This window comes from Tinamus guttatus, unplaced genomic scaffold (assembly GCF_059628265.1).
Source record: "Tinamus guttatus ecotype Peru unplaced genomic scaffold, ASM5962826v1 Tinamus_guttatus_pri_ptg000051l, whole genome shotgun sequence".
NCBI lineage: Eukaryota > Metazoa > Chordata > Aves > Tinamiformes > Tinamidae > Tinamus > Tinamus guttatus.
This window is the reverse complement of record NW_028288585.1, coordinates 562,737-583,174: the sequence shown is the minus strand read 5'-3', so window position 1 is coordinate 583,174 and position 20,438 is coordinate 562,737. Positions and strand designations below refer to the sequence as shown.

Genomic DNA, 20,438 nt, shown 5'->3' with positions numbered 1-20,438 from the left:
TAGATGGTCCTCTTTCCTTCAGCTGGAACGTGTCAAAGCTGGGCATCTTCCTACTTCATTTGATCATCATCTAACAAGGACATGTTCAGGGCTGAGGATGCGTTTGGTTATGTTGGCTCTCTGCTGCGCTACTGATGACCCCGAGAGTCAGCCCTCACCTGAGGTGCCAGCCATGGCTTTTGCTCTTGACCGTGTGACAGGTGGGGCAGTGTGTGAAAGGCAGTATGCACTACCTTGGTTTTGGTCATGTGATTAGGAATTGCAACAAAATTTTTTGATTAAAAATATATTTTCATTATTACTGATTGGTCTATATATTATTAAAGATGAGAGAATTGTAAACTCTTATTAGCTTAAGCATTTTGTTTATCCATCATTTCTTTCTTTTTGGATGGAAATTTAAACAGGTTCATCATATTTTTTTATTCTTTCTTTTATATTCTGCTTTCTCTCACATTAGTTTCAAGTTCTTTTTTATTTTCAAAGTCTCACAGTATCTAAATATATTGCAGAGAGGCATATTGTCACAGTACAAAACAAAACTATTTCTGATAAGTATTTTTATTGTTCTAGGGTTTGGGAATTGTTAAATTAAACTCGTTATAAAATATGATTAGATGTAATTCTGTAATTATCTGAATTTCCCATATCTGATTATATATGTTTTTCCCTTTTATTTACAATATTTTTTATACAAAGTGATATTTTCATGCACACTTATGTAAGTAAAATGTTAGATCATCCCATAATTTGCAAGAAATAATATTTTATGGACTATTATATTTTCAATGTGCTAGAAACAAATCTACTGCTTGAGAAGTTGTATGTAACTTGTAATAGAGTTGCTTTACATGGTTGTTGTGTTTGTGCAATTTATTAAAACTTATTCAGCAGCATAATACTGCTGCATACAAATAACAACTGCAGCAGTGGTATTGATTGCTCAAGTACCTGCGGTTCTGCACACTGCAAGCTTTCAAAGCTAAGAAACTCCTTTTCTATTCTATCCAGAGAGGAAGCAGGAATTTTCCAGTCTTCTTTCCTGAGAACTGTTAATTCTGGGTGCCTAAAATCATTAGCTCTTCCTAGAGACTGAAACTCCTTAGTGTTGCAGTAGGCATGTATGAACCGATGCAGTAATCGATGCTTGCACTACACTGCAGAGATTTGTTTTGATGACAAGAGCTCTCCTAGCCCTGGTTGGTGTCACCGGTGTAGGATATTTGACGTTGCGGAATAATTTGGCTTAGGATCAGGACGCAAGGACCTTAGGGACTTTTTCTCTTATATCTCCTTCGTAAAGAAGTGGATTTTTACAGCTTTGCTACAGTTGCAGGCTGGAATTCAGCAACCTACTAGATGCCAGTTGTGCTTTTTTAACCATTCTGTTGCTGATGCTGCTATGTTTGCTGGGGTTCTTCAGTTTCTGCTCCATACATTGCATTCAGGGACAGGTAAATAAGTGGCTTTGTAATGCTAAACTTACTTATACCTATGTATTATTAATGAAGAGATTTATTTAACTGTATAGTACGAGTGGTGATGTTGGGTGCTCTGGATGTAAAATATTAACTGCAACGTATTCAGTTTAAGCTAGGAATAAGGAACCATTTTACTTGTTTGTCTGTATTTTGAAAGCTCTTATGTCAGATACAATTTGAAACGTTAATGATGTTATGTGGTGTGAATTTTCAAACACAAAGATATATTTTGAAAGCATACATCAAAATTTAAATGCAGTTCTTAAAAGCAATAGCATTCTGTTTGCCTTTAAAATATTTTGCATGTTGAGAAGTTATAGGTAAAAAAAAACAGGAATTTCCTTCAGGAAACTAATAACTATTCAGGTAAATTATTTTTAACTGTTTTTTTGAGGAAAAGATAATTGATATGTCCTGCATCCCCTAAATGCCCTGAATTGTGCTCTGGTTAGTAGATATAATAGCCTTAACAAATTCAGAATAGAATATGCCTCTGCTACTTTTATTTTTCATACTATTTTTGAAAAAATATTGCAGAAAATATGAACATAAAAATACATGTTGTGGTTGAAGAAGTTGTGGTTAATAATATAATCCTACATTAAATAGCCTTACGTACATACAGTTACAGTTATTTTATATATTGACTCTGCATCACCATGTGATGCTTTGCACTTTCTGAACCAATGAAGGACATCGGGACTCTCCTGAAGAACCCCACAAAAAAAAAGAAAGAGAGAAAACTCATGTTCAGAATAAGGCTGTTGGCTAAATCACTCAGAATATAAGGGGAAGTAAGAGGGAGGGCTGACAATTGAAAAGTTCCTTGGTTCCTTGGGGATTATGCAGTGTGTGGGGAATAACCAAGAGCTTTTAAAAGTTTTAATTACATAGTTGGTAATGCTGTTTGTAAAAGTCAATTTTGAAAAATAGACTTATTTTAGAAGTCTTAGAAGAGTGAATCCTAAAGGTTTTATGATGGCAAAAGTCGTGGAAGAAGCTTTATCTTCTCTGAGATTATAGTTACATTAGTTAACACACTTGAAAATCCTATATGTGAAATTCTTTCCTTAGAAGAGTATACTGAGGGCAGAATCTGAGACATGCATTGGAGAACATGGGGCCAAATGGCAGTCAGGTAGGGGAAAGCAGAGAGGTAGGAATGTTGATAAAGGAAGACCTTGCCAAGTTTGGAGAGACAAGGGCCAGCCTTAGCCATGAACAGCATTTAAAGGACAAGACTGGAGAAAGATCCAGATTTGTTTAAGATCAAAGCCTTGGGCTGTCTCCTACACTCAGTAAGTTGTGTGGAACCACATAAAGAAGGTGAAACCCTGTTTCTTCTTCATGGTACTCACTGAGGTAGGCAGCTCTGAACTGCCCTCCAAAGACCTCTTGCAAACTGAGATGAAGATGTGAAGTAGGGTGGAAATTGAAAAGCGACGAGCTGTGGCACCCACACACAGACCCAGCACTGTGGGGCTTCAAGGCTGTGCTGCAGGTGTAGCCTGCAGCAGCACAAGGATGCTGCTGTTGCAGTGGAGACATCTCCAGCCTTGGGAACAGAGTGGATTTAGGAGAGTTAAATGATGTCTTAAAATGCCTTAAGATGTCTAAAATGGCTTAAGATTCATATCCTTCAGATATGAGAATGAGATCATCATATCTGAAGATCTCCTTCATATCCTTCACAGCTACACTTCACTAAAGCCAAATGTTCAGCTTTGAAAATTAAACTGTGTTCTGTAAGGAGAGAAGTTGAGGGACTGATCTGTCAGCAAAGTCATGTTAGGGGGCTAGGTGGGTTCAAGGTGCCTGCAAGATAAACCGTGATGCAGACTAAAGCATCTACTGCTCCCGCCAAAACAGCAACAGCAAAAAGCATCAAGGTCCCCACCAATGTGACCCAAGGAGATATTTAGCAGGCAAGTGGTTAGGGGAGACTCTGAACCCAGCCTGTGGCCAGCCCTGGTGGCTTCTCAAGTGCGAGGGTGATGGCTTAGAGGCAGCCGCCAGAGTTGCCTTCTCTCCTCACCCCTTGCTGCTGTGGTCTCATAAATCAACCTGATCCCTTTTTGCGTAGCTAATCCTTACCTGGTTGACTTCATTTCTCTGTTTCTAATACATCCTTTGTTAATGCCTCCTTTGTTTTTTTTTATGATGACGTACATGCCCTTTAAAATAGTTTTCTACTTTCTAGTAGTTTTATTTAGACAGTTCCTCTGGTGTGATTCTAACATGGCGTGCATATGAAAAATGAACAAAACTATTCAACTGACGATTTATGGTATCTGCTGGTTTTTCCCTATCTACAGTCTTACTGCAGCAGTAGGAAATGAAATCAGGTTTATTTGTTACGGACAATTTGCCTTTAGATGTGACTTTTTAACATCTTGTAGGTGCTTCTTTTTCTTTTTTAATATTTTTCCAAGAACTGATACTAAGCTGAGCTGTCTATAATTTCTAGCCTTTTTCCTTTATTTAAAAAGTAGGTATGGTATTTGCCCTGCCAGTTTTGTGGGCCTTCATCCATACTTCACTAATTCTCAGAAATAATTCTTCCTGGCAATGAGATAGTTTCAGACAGGTCTATAAGTACTCTAGGATGAAGTGAAATCGCTCAGTGTATAATTTATTTAGATAGTCTGACCTCATCTTTTCCTGCTTTGGCAGAACATTTTTCCTGCCTGGCCTGGAATCATTTGCTGAAAGAGCCAAACGGTTGTGGTTTAACTCTCCGATAGTGCAGAATGATTTCTTGATCATCTTTCCATCCCTTGATGCTTGCATTTAGTCTGTGTGTTGACCTCTCTGATTTGGCCCTGCATGCTCCATGTACTCTATCACAATCATCTTAAGCTATTTGCTTACAAATAACACTCCATGTACATCTTCTGGAAAATGAAACAGTCATGGCTAGGTTAGTCAGTCATTTACTGTACTTCTCTTCTGTATTGGGCTGGTTATGACGCTGAGAATTGCACTGTTTTTTTGAAAAACTTCCATAATTCCTGGAGTTGTTTTGCTGTAATATCTGCTTCATTGTTTTCTCTGTTTTTTTAAGTCTAAAGATTTTTCATTTTTTAATTCCATTCTCATCCTTCCTTATTTAAAGATCATAAAGCAGATTCATTTTCATGCCCTTAACAATCTCCCTCCACTGGTTGGAAGAAGTTCTTTTTTTGCTTGCTTGCTTTGTATCAGTGATCACCCATGTGCACTCCAAGCATTTTGTCCTGCAGTATTCCCTTCTGAAGAGGAGAAAGGAACATGTTTGATTACCATCCGGTGCAGTGCTGTGGAGGATCTGCCAGATAAGTCTGTCTGAGCCTTGCCCATTTTAGTCACTGCTCCTCAAGGTCTTCCAGGACACCGGCACCTCTCTGGGATCTCATCCGCAGGGCTCGCAGCGCCTGTGCTGTGGTGTCTCAGCGTGACAGCTTTGCTCGTGCACGTCTCCTTGTTAAAATGCTGACTTCCTAGCAATATATGTGAAACACCCTGGAGCCTGGGAGGAATTTATTTTCTGTTTGGATATTGAATTATATATTTCTTCATGAATTAGTCTTTAACAAGTATTAGGATAGAAATCTTTTTTAAATGGTCAGGGAAAAATACCAGGAGACCTAACTGAAAATACTACCTTCTTTCACAGTTAACGCTTATTCAACCATTTTTAAATCACCACAGGAAAAAATTTTGCCTATGTTGGCTTTTTAAAATACGTTTTACCACCTTTCTCTCAAAGAGAATCAGCCCCCAGCCAAAAACAAACAAACAAAAAGGAAGAAGAGGAAGGAGAATTGTGTTAGCTAAACATGGCAAACTTCAAAGTAGTTGGATTGCTTCACAAAATGACACAGGCTTTTAATTTAAGAGAGAGAGATGTATCTCTGTATCCAAAATCATAAGATCATATTACTTTCTTGAAAAAAATAACTTGCTTTTCATTTCACAAATTCAATTACCTATTAAACAAAACACTGATGGTTACTTATGTGGATTACCTGTATTTATTTGCATTTTGGAGTCTTGTACTAGCATTCAGTGGTTAGGACCTATAAGAGTGGCTCATGTCCATGTCAGTTACATATTTTCTGTACAAAATAAGTTCTCAACTTGATAGTCATGGGAAATTCTTCCCAAATATCACATGAGCCAGCCTGTCGTTGACCTGTGCAAATATTAAAACACCGACTTCATTCTACAAGGATTTAAGTTCTTGGTTTTAGGTGTATCAAGTCAGTTGATTTGAAATCAAGGATAAAACGAACATTTTGTGAAGCTTCTGGGATAAATAGGCAACAGAGAGGTTTTTGAATTCTCCATTTGCCACTTAGATGTGAGTGTTCTGTGTCAAGCCAGAGAACTTCATGTGTTTTCTCCTTTAGTGGTTAGACATGCACCTTGACTGTAATAATTTAAACATATATTGGTTATACTGTTAATTATTTTTTGAAGTGATAAAAAAGTCTTTACTATTTTTTTTCTTGGGCATACAACTGCTTTCTTGCCTTACTGTTAATGTCTTAATGATATGATTTATCGCATGTGTTATAGCAGCCAAATGTAGCAATATACTAAGGATATTTTCCAGTTTTTCTATTCGTAGGGTGGTCTTGTCCTAACTTTCTGTGGATTGAGAGGTGGCTTCTGTTGATTTTACATTGGGAAAAATTATCAACAGTCATAAAATACTGATCTCGTTCCATGAGATCTGAGGAAGACATAACAGAACTATTCCAGGTTTTTGATAAGTTTTTTTTCTCTGTAGAGTACATGCCATCTTTAAATCTTTAGGTTAACAAAGTTAATAAATACAAACAGCATATATGCCTGCTGTTTATGCTAGTAGAAAGATCTCTGTCTAGTTTAGGAAGGTGGTTTGCTCTTTAATTTTAGGTGAAGCCTCTGAAAATAAGTCTAAGTTTTCTAGGGACAGTGTAGAACTATTTCATTAATTAGCAGCTAAATCTCCATGGAAGTGTCTAACGGAGGCAGGCTGAATCTTCCTATGGGCTCTGCCTGCCTGCTGTCTTAGATAACTGCAACAGACCTGGTGCGCCTGGGTTTGAGCAAAGCACCAGAGTAGGACTCTTCGCCAAATATCACTGGTCTTTCAACATAGTCTAGGGCTAGGGAAACATTTTGGGCCATTAAACCTCCAGTCTTAAAGATTCTCTGGAAAGCAGTGACTAGTCATACATGATAACAGTGATTCTTGTGTTCTGTGCACATTCAAGCAAAAAAACTTCAGCTTTGCAGCAGAGACAAGGCTGTCATTTCTAGCACTTAAGAGTTTTGCAGAATTTCACACAAAACCACAGCATTAAGTTATGATATGGATAGTACTGCTGAAGAGGAAGCGTTTTGGAGAGAGCGCTGTTTCAGTGCTACCAATTTTGTTTTCCCTCTGTTTTGAAGGCTTGTGTGTTGCTGATAAAAAATCAAGTTATTTCCCATCTTGAAATTAGATTGAAGACAGCAAACACTTCTCAGGAAATACACAATACAGTTGTCTCATATCTTTATGTATTTGGTAAATTAGATGTATAATTGTATCAGTTTATGCCCCAGTGTACAGTAATTGAGCAGCAGTATAATGTGATAGAATAGGAAAAGTATTTCATTTCTGACAGCATATAACGTTTTGAATTATTCCATTGGGATAATGGATGGAACAGAGTTTTATGACTGTATACTTATTTCACTCTGTTAATCCTAAGTAAAGCATGAATTGTAACTATAAATATTATATATAAAACTATAAATTCTGAAACAATGTCTCTACATTTTCACACCTCTAATACTAGTTTAGTGAAATTATGTGTAGTTAAACATTAACTTGTGGGATACTGCAATGCAAGAATGGCATAAATAAAGAGCTATTAGGTAGAGCAGCAACAATAATATAGAATGACAAAAATGGTGGGGCCGTTGTGTAGATATGTGTTTTTTTCTTGCTAATTGCCTGCTTTGTTTGGACTGCTGTTGGTTGTCTGTAAGAGTAACGATGTAACTATAGTTATAGAGATATATTTGCTAAAATAAAATAGTGAAGTTTTGTTATGTACAGTGTGCATAAAAAAATATATAGTATGTTTTCCCAAATCATAGAACATACCAAGCGTGAAAAGCTGGTGTATCTGAAATAAGTCCCTGACCTTAATGAAAGGAGCGTTTTTACCCAGTAGTTTCTAAGTGATCTAGGAGTGTCGTTAGAAGAGCCTAGGAAGAGTTGTTCCGTAATAGAATCTAGACTCTAGGACATAATCTGAAAAGTTCAAAGAAAATACTCACTGTGAGTTCAAAAAGCAGTCGTGTCAAACTGTTCTGCTAACAGTTCAAATGACCAAGGTTTTCTACAGAAGTGAGGGTGAAAAAATATCACAAGGGGTTAGGTATAAATATGGACTTCAGCAGGGAGAGGTGGGTGTTTTGATTTCGATTTTTTTAGGATATTGCAATAAATAGCAGAATAGCTTACTTTTTCTTTTCACACATAAAAAATCCACGTATTACTTGGATTACTTAAGATAAGCCTTTATGGACTGCTGTTATTTCAAGAGAGCATTACAAAGAGTTATCCTCCTACCTAACTGTTGCATTGCACTCTTATACTGCAGTAATGGCTAAAGGAATAAAAAATTCCAAGTTTTCCTCAGCCTGCCCTCAGTGTCCCAGGCTCCGCGCTCAGCACTGATGTGCCTTGGTCCTCCTCAGCCTCAGCAACCCAGGGCTTCTGGACAGCTTCATTCGTTGTTGTATTCTCAACGTACACACTGTAGAAGTTTGTCCCCCCCGCCAAAAAAAAGATCTCAATGTTGTACTTGCTATTTGTACAGTTTATTCTTTTTATGTGGCTATCTTAACCCTGTAGTCTGTGTTCTGTTATTATTTCTCATCTTCTGTCCATCATGGTCTGCACAGTGCCTTTTTGCACGATATTAATTCCTTTGTAGTTTAACTCTAGCTAGGTGCTTTTTCTGTGAAGCATTTTCTTTAATGCTATTATTAGCTGTTATTATTAGCTGTAGCACTGTGTGTTTATTATGGAAATGGAGGAGGAGGAGGAAGGTGAGTGCTGTATTTTGGAATCCATCCTTGGGAAGTGACTGGGCAAACTGAAGAACATCCCAGCTGATTTGGATGTGTGATTCATGAAGAAACAGAGATCGTTGTGTTATTTTATATATATATATGTATGCTATATTTTCAAATTGATGTGTCTAAGCTAATTTGAATCATAATGCAAGTGTTGAATTTGTATGATTAGACATTGAAAGTACATGTACATTGAAAGTAATGCATACTGAAGTAATCATTCATACACCTTTCTCTGTGTGAGAGATTATGCATTTCTTTCCATTCGTATTCTTCCAGGTGACTTGGATTATTACTGGCTGGATCCTGCCACATGGCACAGTAGGGAGACATCCCCGATTAGTTCGGTAAGAAATAGAGAAAAAATAAGTTCATATGTACGAATCAAAATGTTTACTGATTATTTCAGTTCAACTTTGATACCTTGTTATTAGAACTTTGATTCTGTTTATAATATATGAAAACTTGATTTAAGTAGCTTGGAACTCAAAAGGGTTTCATCAAAATATATTTTACAAAAATTAACTGAGTTTTAATGTAGATTGAATTCTTGTGTGTACATGCTGTTTCACCATGTCAGTTACACATCACAATGGAAGTTGTGAATGTTAGACTACACTGAGTGTGATTAGTGAATGTTTCATTTCACTTTGAATGGAAAAAGGATATTGACTTTTATTATATAATGAACCCATAAAGCTGAATAATGTACATATTACTTTAAAGGACAGAATTTGTAGCAACAGTTTTCAGGGTTATGGAATTAAATGTAAATATTTAATTTTATTACTTAATATGTGTTTTAAATGTTTAATTGTATTAACCTTTGAAAAGTGCTTTAATTTTACCCTCTGATTTAGTGTTGAGAAGTTTTTGCAGTGAGTGTGTTAATTATGTATTTACTGAAGCCAGAGCCTAACAAATATAACAACAGAAAGCTCAGCAGTATCATACATCAGAAGGGTGTTTGTGTTTGGCATGACATGATGATTTAGCAAATTGGATTTGTACACAAGTGCACATACAGAAACAGGAAGATGGTTCCTTTACTTTATTCCACTGCTTGTTTTTTTAACAGCATCCAGTAACGTGGCAGCCTTCTAAAGAGGGAGATCGCTTAATTGGACGTGTTATTCTTAACAAGAGAACAACCATGCCAAAAGAATCAGGTGCATTACTGGGGCTAAAAGTAAGTAGTAAAGGGAATGAAATTATCACTGACCTAATATATAGAAGTCTAACATTAAATCAGAGGCCTTTCCATTTATACTCTCATTTGGCAAAAATGTATTCCATATGCTATTCCGCATGCTTCAAAATATGAGGTAATCCTCAGTTTTGAGAGATCTCTTTGGATGTGAGTAGAGAGTGGGAGGTGGTAACCACTTACCTCCCTTTTCGTATCCATTCTGACACACAGTCCTAACTCTGTAGACCTTCTTACTCCCCAGCCCTACATTCTTCCATCTCCCGAATACTACATGCCTTTATTTCCACTGCATCTTTGGTTTTATGTTTGTAGTCGTATAATATGTGTTCAGGTTTTAAATCATAGAATCATAGAATTCTTAAGGTTGGAAGGGACCTCTAGAGGTCATCTAGTCCAACCCCCCTGCACACGCAGGGTCACCTAGAGCACGTGACACAGGACTGCGTCCAAGTGGATTTTGAAGATCTCCAGAGAAGGAGACTCCACAACCTCTCTGGGCAGCCTGTTCCAGTGCTCTGTCACCCTCACCGTTAAGAAAGTTTTCCTTAAGTTCCTGTGGAACTTTTGATGCTTCAGTTTCTGGCCGTTTCCTCTAGTTCTGTCGGTGGCCACCACTGAAAAGAGGCCAGCACCATCCTCCTCACTGCCTTCCTTGAGGTACTTATAGACACTGATTAGATTCCCTCTCAGCCTTCTCTTCTCCAGGCTGAACAGGCCCAGGTCTCTGTCTCTCCTCATAGGGTAGATGTTCCAGGCCCCTGATCATCCTTGTAGCCCTGCACTGGACTCTCTCCAGCAGCTCCACATCCCTCTTGTACTGTGGAGCCCAGAACTGGACACAATACTCCAGATGTAAATGAGTGTCTGTAGCTGCTGCTGAGCAGCTGCTGCTTTGCAGCAGGACAAAATACTACCCATCCTGGTTAGAGCAGCCCTTGTGCCTGTACCACAGGCATACAGCCCTGTGTCTATGGAAGCAGCAGCACCTAAAGCTTGACTGCAAATGCAGTTTTGAATATGAGTTTGCAGTTTGTTTGAATATGAGCAGGAAATATTCCAGAGTGTTTTCCTTGAAATATAAGACAGGAAAAGCCTTTACCCCATGTTCATTATAAACAGGATTTATTTCCTACATATGTAGTGTTACGAGCACTTGGAAAATTAAACTAGGGGCAATCAAACCCTCACTGTAGCTCTCTGGAGCCTAATACAGACCACCTTGAGCTTGAGCTGAAGACACAGGTATTGGAAGCTGGGATAACTCATACGCTTGGTGGACTGGAAAAGGAGAGACACTTTGTATATGCTTATCTCTTCATTTTCAAGTATACTTTCTCTGTTATTTCTGTTAAATCCCTTGAATTCAAGTTCCAGATATTCCAAGCAGAAAAAAAAAGTATAAACCAGGTAAATGGTAACATGAAATTCATGCTGCTGTCTTGCCAAGTGCTAAGAATCTCATAAGGTTCGCAGGTAGTATTTGCCTTTCAAGTGCCAGCTGTAAATATGTCCCTTAGTTCAAATAAAGCATGATGCATAAATTTTACAGTTAGCTGAGGAAATTTAAAATAATTTCATTTTAGTAAACACTGAAAGTTATACAGATAAATTGTTGATGTAAATCTGTTTCATCCTTTTGTGCGTATCTTCCGCCTATCCATGACAGAAGAGTTTATAAGATATATGTAAAGCATATCAGTGAAAATGGCTGAGGTTGTGCTAAATGCACAATTTATTTCAAGAAAGCTACTTACAGTTAAATGAGTGACTCCAAATTAAGATGTGGATGAGAGGTAGTCCTCCTCTTGGGTATGTGTCTGTATTAAAACTCCCAGTAGTTACCAGGATGCAAACATGAAGAAATAATACCTAATGAACCACTGCTCCCCTGAAGCATTGTATTATAAAATTCTACTGAAGATATTGCTGACAAAACAACCAACAGAAAAGGTTAAAATTGCTGGAGATAATACCATATCAAACAAAGCAACATTTTTGGTGTATATTTTTTCAATGTAATCTGCTGAGAACAGAACTGGCTGTTTTTTTGTGCATGCAACTTTCTCCTTAAGTCTCCATAATGGTAATTTCAGAATAAAGGTTTGGCTATGCATGACTTAGTTGAATTTAAAAATAATCCAAAAAATAATCTGTCTATAGGTTTATGCTTGATATGATGTCTGGCTTGTTGCTTGGAAGCTTACAAATTTATCATTATGCAGGTTGTTGGAGGAAAAATGACAGAATTGGGACGACTCGGTGCCTTCATTACCAAAGTGAAGAAAGGTAGCTTGGCTGATGTGGTGGGGCATCTCAGGGCGGGTAAGTAAACCGGTTGCACATAAAATATATTGTCTTAAATTATGGCTTTTAGGAATGCAGTTGCTAATATATACTCATTTCAGTCAAGTGATATGTGATATGCTGATATTTTGTAAACAAAGAAACATGTTTTTCAAGCCCTTATAGAATGCTAAAACTGCTTACATTTCTAGTTTATTATTCCTTGAGTGGCTTAGATATATGAACAAAACACAAGGCATTATTCATTAGTGCTGAACTGTCAGTACTGAGTACCACCCGTGAAATTTTTCTTGCTATCTCAGGAGCTGCTTGTCACACTCTATAAAATAAGTAATATAAACATTTTTCAAAATGGCTCATTGCAGCAACCAAACTCACTACAGTTATTTTACTATTTTACTTATTATTAACATCTCCTTGGCCACCTTACGCTTGGAGCTCTGGACTACAACAGTGTAATAGGAGACGGGAGACCTCAGCTCACCTGGATTTGCAGCCGTTTGGGGTGTTTCCCTGTTTTCATGTCACTGAGAGGAGAAATCAGAGTGCAAAATGATGAAAAAGGCAACATAAGAGACCAAGAATTGGTCCAACTGAGCAAAATAAAAAGGATGTCTGCGGGCTGCTGGTTATCTGGTTAGAATTAGGAGGAGTGTCATCACACTTAAATCCCCATTTTGACTTAGCCTTAAGTTGTTACTTGCAAGCATGATTAGAGCCACTTCTATTAATTTAACGTTCCCTCTATGATGATCTTATGCTTAGTCAGATTGGAGACAATAATTTTTTTAACTTATTTTCTTCTGCTAGTGACTCTCCTAAGTGAAAAAACTGCTTAGATTTCTAAAAGAGCAGTACAGACATCTCACAGGTGGCTCCAGAGGGTCCTCAGCTACAGTGCACCTATTCCGTCTCCTTGAAAATGTGTTAGATTCTTTGTTGTGCAATTTAAGGATAAGCTGTGTGCTTTTATTTGTGTTATAAATTTAGCGTATGTGTATGTTGTTTTTTGGTATTATAAGAATTGCAAAACTTGTTCTTTTTAATGTGATGATTTGAGAAATTAAGTTAGCTTTCTGTAAAAAATATATTTTATTTTAAGGAAAAATAGTCACATTAATTTATAGCTGTTGTTAACTTTAAAATGCAATTAAAAGCATAAAAGAAATTCAGAGTGTTTTCACTAAGATGTATGAATTTTAAATCTAGTTTCTCATAAATATCTAGAATTACTACCTGTTCCCCTTCACATGATAAGAGTATGTAATAAGTATATCAGATATTTAAATTAGTTTCAGTTACATGATTATTCTATTTTGCAGTGGAAAATTAAACTTACTTCAGAAAATGAGCATGGCAGCTTTCATTAGTATACTGCAAACCCTTATGTGTTAAAGAAAGCTAAAATGCTTTGTAAACTGATGTGATCCTTTTTAGGATCTTCTTCAAATGGATTTTCTTAAAATATCAAAATGTGGGCAGTTTGGGTTGAAGAAATGACAGTCATTGAACATAAACAGAAATTAAAGCTGCATATTTTGGTAGTTAGAAAGTAAGGTTTTATGATCATTTTCCAGGGCTTATTAGTGAACCCAATTCTATTACTTGCTTTTTATCACATCAGAAAGGAGCAAAGTCAGCAGCTGTAGAGTTACTTCTCACTGAATCTGACAAACATTAAATCATTTTCAGGAAAGAAGTATAAAAAATGTAAATAATAATAACATTTAAGGATTTGTGACACTGGTGATTGTGGAGGTTCACTGCTGTATATGATGGGATATGGGAATTTAAACTTACATTATGATCCCTGCAGTTTAATTTTATATACTGAGTTTTCCTTAGAAACTATATTTAAAAACTTCTTGCCTTTCATAATAATGCCAAAGCACAATGCAGTGGATATATGTATTTAAATGTTAGATGACAAACTTAAAAAAAATGAATATTATTTAATAACTTCACATTGTTTTCGTTTTCATCCCCCCTTAACATGCTCAGGAGACATTGACTCATTCTTTGCTTATAACTTTTATTCGTTTGGCATGGACAATGAAAGCTTTCCTTTTTGTAGAGAAATCAAAACACACAGGGTATAAATTGTAATAAAAGGCATAATTTTAAAAGTTTTAACATTAGATAATCACATTTCTCATCTTTGAAGATAAACCTTTTGCAGTGCTTATTTTTACTAGCCAATAAAGAACCTCTTAAAAAGCACCGTTCTTCTATTTCAGTGACATGTGCTACCTTATTTCAGAAATATTTAATGTTTCAAGATATGATTTCTTTAACATGTTTTGTTGTCTACGAGTTGTAGCAGTGTTCCAAAAACTGAGCCTTGAAAGTGACTCAAAAACTCAAAACCTGTTTCTGATTTCAACACAGTTTTTAATTTATTTCATTTGGTGAATGGAAGTTAGTTACATTTGGTTTCATGAATATTTTGTACTTCACTGTAAAAGAATATGGAAACGACATAACCTTCTTTTTAAATTCAAGGGGATGAAGTTCTAGAATGGAATGGTAAACCCCTGCCTGGAGCTACAAATGAAGAAGTTTACAACATAATTTTAGAATCAAAATCAGAACCTCAAGTTGAAATTATTGTTTCAAGGCCTATTGGGTAAGGCTAAAGACTTGCTTTTTAAGCATAGCTATTACTTCCACTAATGCGACTTTTAAAGGCATTATTTGTGAATTCATTAGCTTTTATCTTTTAATAATGGAATGATTCTCTTTTTATTATTAATATTGTGCTTATTCCATTTTCTTTACTACTTATGAGAAGCTTGGATCTGTACAGTGATATATATTAGTATTTTAGTATAGTCAAAATACTAACAAGGTTTTTGCCAAATGGTGGAAGAAAATAGTTTTTTATTGTTTATGATGAATTAAGCCAGGCTTCTCACACAAAGTGTATGAAATGGCGAGTGAGTTAAACCTATTTGTCAGGCTTTAACTTTGTTAAATTAAAATAATTTGCATGAGTATTAGTGAGCAGAAGAAAGCATCAGCAAGCACTGAGTATTTTATAATTTGAAATAAGTCAATACTAGTAGGAACTTTATAGAAACAAAGGACTTTATTTTATTTGAAAATACTGTACATAGTTTCAAGTGATATTGTTATCAGAATCAAAAGTGGAAAGATAAAAATACCTTTGCATTAACAAATATAATTTTAAACAAAAAAAAGTGATGTTTATAGTCCTAATGTTTATTTATAATAAATCTAAGGTTGAGGTTATTGGCAACAGTTCTTCTAGTATTGATTTTCCAAGCAGGCATCAGAAGGGTCAGAAAATCTGTTTCAGTTGGCAAAAATAATCCCTCTAATTGTCACAGCCTCTTTGTGTCATATTGGGCATCCCATCCCTGAGCATGATGCTGTTGGGACTGTTTTGAGCTAAGTCGTGCAGGTTTCAATGTGAATCAGATTTTGTATCTTCCAGCACAGTTGTGTTCCATGATTAACAAGTGGATTTTAGTTAGTTTTGAAACAAATTAAAAAAATCTATCTGTAGCTTGTCAGCTTCCCAGGTCTTGCAAATCCGTATCTTGTACGTAGACAATAAAACGTTTTCTCCATATAAATACACAAATTTTATCTCATTCTAAATTTGTCAGACTTTACCCAATTGTATTTTTTTCTCTCTCTCAAATCTAATAACTGTTTTTATCTTAGTAAGATAAACACATTCCTCACTAGAACAGTTTTGTTCTACATCTATTTCACATCAGCTTTTGATATTTGATTTTTGTCTGTACTATGCAAATGTAGCTATTTTGCAAATGAGCTCTGCCTTTATAATCATGATCATCATTATCAGTCTTTAAATAAAACTAACATGGTTCTAATTTCAATTATGAGTTTGACCTTTATATGGAAAATTAAATGATGCAATTATTCTGATTTTTAAGAAACTAAAATTACAATCCAGATGGACACTGTGGAGGAGTAGAAACCTAATTTTGCATTCTTTAGTCAGATAAACCAGTAGATCTTCTTGAGTGAAAATTGCAGATCACACCTAAATCTTTATAATAAAAAAATGTCATAAGGAGATTCTTAAAAGTCAAGATTTTCATATTTTAAAAATATGACTTCCATATTAAAGAACATTTGCATATTAATATGGACTTCATGTTAAAGAATATTTCTGAATCTGATAGTTGAATTTCATCAAATGCATTCTGAAACCAGAAAAATATAATGTTTTGCTTTTGTGACCCATTTGTATTTCTTTCCGGACAGAGGTAAAAAGAGACCACATCAGACTGCACTATTGTGGAACAATATGCGTCTTAGTATGAAGTATTTACGTAGTATAACAACTTTATTCCTGACTGGAACTGTGTCCTGATCGTTTGTGTTTTGTTGTGAGAGAGAGAGAGAGAGAGAGAGGATATAAATATCAGAATGGACTAGAAATAGTCCAGGAATAAAGAATCAAAGTCCTTTTTTTGAATCAGATTGTGGTTTACTTGTCTGTCATTTAAAAAGAACAAAACAAAAAGTCGTACCTTGTAGAACAGAAGAAATATCTGTATAGGTTTAGAAAAAAGAACATACTGCACAACACTTTCTTTATTACAGTACACTTTAATTGGGTTATATATATATTCTTATGTGGATGTCAGATTACCTCTTTTTTTCTTTTTTTTTCGTTTTTTTTTGTAACTTCTCCTTGTCTTGTTTTCTGAATTATGTATTTCAAAATCCTGAAAGTGGCTCTCACTTGAACCAAAGCGGTAAGCTTTGTGTCTACTTCAGGTGCTGATTCAGCAAAATTTTATCTGATTAATAGTAGCAATGGGTGGCAGTCCATTACACACCTAAAATTTCTGTAAAGAAACAGATTCCCGAAAGTCCTGAAAAATGATATTTCGTCTGCATAATTTACGTGTTTCCATCTCTTGGTATTAATAATGCAAATAATGTACCAGCACATCTAATGGCCTTTATTTTAAAAGTCCAGCATATTATGTCTAAAAAGCCCAAATATGAGGAATTTGACTTAAGTGGTGGACTGTAAAGGCATAGATTAGATGCCTGCAAGTGACAAAATTAATGCCTAAACAATTTGCTTGGTCTTGTAAATTTTTATTTCCGTATTTATCAGCTAATGTAATTATGAGTAATGGATAATTGTAGGATGTTTATTAGAGAAAATGTGAAAAATATGGTGCTCTTAGCAGATAAAGGCATAACAACAATAAACTGTAAAACCACAATAGTACCATAGAAACACCATAGGAACTAATTGACGTTAATGCTAATGATTACAACACAAGGTAATTAAGTAGGCTATAAAAGGTACAATGAATGGGTTGGACATCTAAATACGAGGGGAAAAACGCCCATGAATATGCATAAATCACAAGGGGCTGCTGGCATAAGACAGCATAGAAAGACCTGTGGCAGTAAGCTGTTCGGAGAAGAAATTTGGCACGGTAACCATCTCCTGTGTCTCTTTTGTGTTCCGATGAGCTTAGATGAGATAATGCAGGTAAAACCAATTTTTTGTTGTTGTTTTGTTTTGTTTTGTTTTCCAGTTTTCTTTGATCCAAAATATCTTTGCTTGGATTTCCACACATATTGTTAATAGTGCCAAAGCTGGTGTGGTTCAGCTTCTGTGTAGGGATTGCTGTGCTGTAACAGAACAGGCAGTACTAAGTTCCAGAGAGTCGCTCCAATAATATAAAGAGTGCAATGTACAGATTGAGCTACAAGTTCTGATAAGAAAAAATAGTTTGGGGAAAAAGGAGGGTGAATATTGGGAACAGAAACTAAGGATCTCCAAAAAATGTAGAGGATGATGCTTCCCTACTGCTCAGAGTATGCTGTGTATATGCTTTAAAAAGTAGTGGTCGACTCCAGATGCTCACAAAACAAATCTGCTCACAACAGTCTCACGCTCAGCTACAGTTTGGATTTAGGTGTTCCTGGAGGAAGGGTCAGAACATGGATGATCGTATGTAGCATCACATAATACTTAGTACTAGCATTGCCTTTAAAAGTAGAAATTAAATTTTAGTGTAGGCAATTTTTTACTTTCATAGATTCTGATGTTACTTTTCTGAAATTCACATTGTTTTGAAGGGCAAGTAAAATTCTGTTTCCATTTTAATAAGTGCTTTAACTATGTCATACACTTTCGTCATTGCTTTGGCTAGTCTACTTTTGAATATTTTAATATTCAAATATATTCAAAATATTTTGAATATTTTAAGTCGTGAGATTTTTACTATTTCTTCTAAAAAACAGTTGTAAATAATAATGTCAGAATATTTCCTGCAATCCAAAAATAATAGTAGTCTAAATAAGGCTCATTTTGTTACTTTACAAGCTGGAGATACTAGTGTAATTTTAGAAACTTTGTTCTTTAATTTGAATACTAACATTGAAAAGAGAAAAATCATTCATACATTTGACAAAAATTAGTACACCAATATTGTTCTTGGGGAATGTAATATTTAAGAAATTTTGCCAAACAATATTTCCATTGTAAACCATGCAGTTAAATTTATCTTCTAGACATCTCTGTTGCTGTGAGTTTTGCGTAAATATTTTGAGGAGTTTAGAAATATGTATTATAAATTGTACTTTCATTTCTCTCCTGTCAGATGTGCATCATCTTTAAAAAGCGCAGCTTATTTTTGTCACTCCACATTGCCTGGTGAATATTTAGAAAGGCTTTTGTATTACCAGTGAAGAAAATGCTCTCATCCTGACCAGTTTGTCAGGATCTTTGTATTCACAGTAATATTTAGTCTTTCTCTTGTAAACTGTGTGGATCCAATTCTCATATTCATTCATTATTAGACTGCTATCTGTGAGTCTAACGGTGTAAAGGGATGTTAAAGTGAATCAGTTCTTAAGTACTTATATATGCATAATCATTATTTGGGCTTATTTTAGCTCTCTTTCCCTTTCCTCTGAAGATTTGTCCACTGTACAAGACAATACCAGAAAAATGGAAATGGAAGTATTTTATTTTCTTTCTCTACCAATCCAGGCATAACTTTACTCTGGAGGCTGAACTTTCTATGTTTAAACACTCCTTTGTCTTAAATTTGATACTAATACAAATAATGCTATGCTGCAGGAGAGAGTGCTCATATTCTAGCACAGGAAAAAAGAAGTATAAAAAAGTCATATGGAACAGAAAAATCAGTTTGAATATTCTGAGTAAATATTTCAGAATTATAAGAATTGAAGAAAGAAAATATTAAAAGATTTGCTCAACAGAACTGCTGTCCCTATGGATATATGTTCATGAAACAGTAATATGCCCTACTGAGAATAAATGAAGCCGTTATTTTTCCATGAATTTGAGAAAGCCACATTACTCTTGAAGTACAAGATCAAGGCAAGGAGAAGCACATTCTTGTTTAGTGATGTGAAATGGAAGCTAAAGTGCGATATAGGCTGGGAGCTCAGAGATACTTTATTTCATCACACAGACCAGAGAAGCAAAATAGGAGGACCTGAAATGCAGATTTATGAGTAGCTGATTGGAAATATGGGCTAAGATTTTCAGAGTGTCTGTGTAGTGTCAGTAGTCGTTCTTACTGAAATTTGGTTGTTTTGGAATTAGCGTTCTAAGGGATGGGGCACCACTACATGCCTTTCCTGACTTATCTGTTCCTTTTTTTGACAATGACATTTATATGTACCTAGGAGCCTTAGATTTGCTTATTTCCAAGTCAGTAACATAATGTTTCACTGAGTACTTTTAAAATGCCCAGATTTTTACTCCAAATCCGGTAAATATTCATTAAAATACTATTGTAGTTTCAAGAGTGTATCATTTTATTTAAATGAATAGTCTTCTTAAGTAACCAACTGTAGAGCTTTAGTAGAGCTCTACAGCTCTATTAGAGCTTTAGTTCTATTTTCCTGCTGCAGTTTAATAACTCTTGTTAGCAGTAATTTCTTACTTATCGAATCCATCACTGGTGAAAACAGAACAGATCCAGAAACTAGTGTCAGTTAGTGTCAAAAAATTGTCAAAATTACTAGAGTCATTTTGTGGATGGCAAAATTCCAGTTGATGGCCATGGACTTAACCAGTGTAATTTTGAAAAAAAAAAAATATATATATATATATATATTTCTATGCTAGGTATTTGTATATGAATACAGAAAAATGACCACATTTATTTGTAACATGCCATGTTTTTAGCCTTTGAAGAAATACATTTTTATTTTTGTTTAATGTTGCTCATGTTACTTGCTTTTTCTTTTTATCGTTGTAAGACATTTTCATCACTTTCATTCCGTGAACTCGTTGAGACGTTTGTATAAAAATTACTAGTGAGTTAATCTAT

General features: G+C 35.4%; 1 protein-coding gene across 43 annotated transcripts in view; it reads left to right on the top strand.

Annotated features, from left to right (window-relative positions):
- The window catches only part of RIMS1 (regulating synaptic membrane exocytosis 1), a 304,893-nt gene that overhangs the window by 156,051 nt on the left and 128,404 nt on the right, over positions 1–20,438 (top strand). For 38 of the 43 annotated variants that reach the window (XM_088539870.1, XM_088539857.1, XM_088539900.1 and 35 more), the window contains 4 exons: positions 8,865–8,932; positions 9,664–9,774; positions 12,018–12,117; positions 14,602–14,725. In XM_088539870.1, coding sequence (XP_088395996.1) covers positions 8,865–8,932; positions 9,664–9,774; positions 12,018–12,117; positions 14,602–14,725 — 403 coding nt within the window. Of the gene's footprint in view, positions 1–1,306; positions 1,455–8,864; positions 8,933–9,663; positions 9,775–12,017; positions 12,118–14,601; positions 14,726–20,438 lie in introns of those variants that run through there. The other 5 variants (XM_088539896.1, XM_088539895.1, XM_010212024.2 and 2 more) reach the window with 2 other exon arrangements.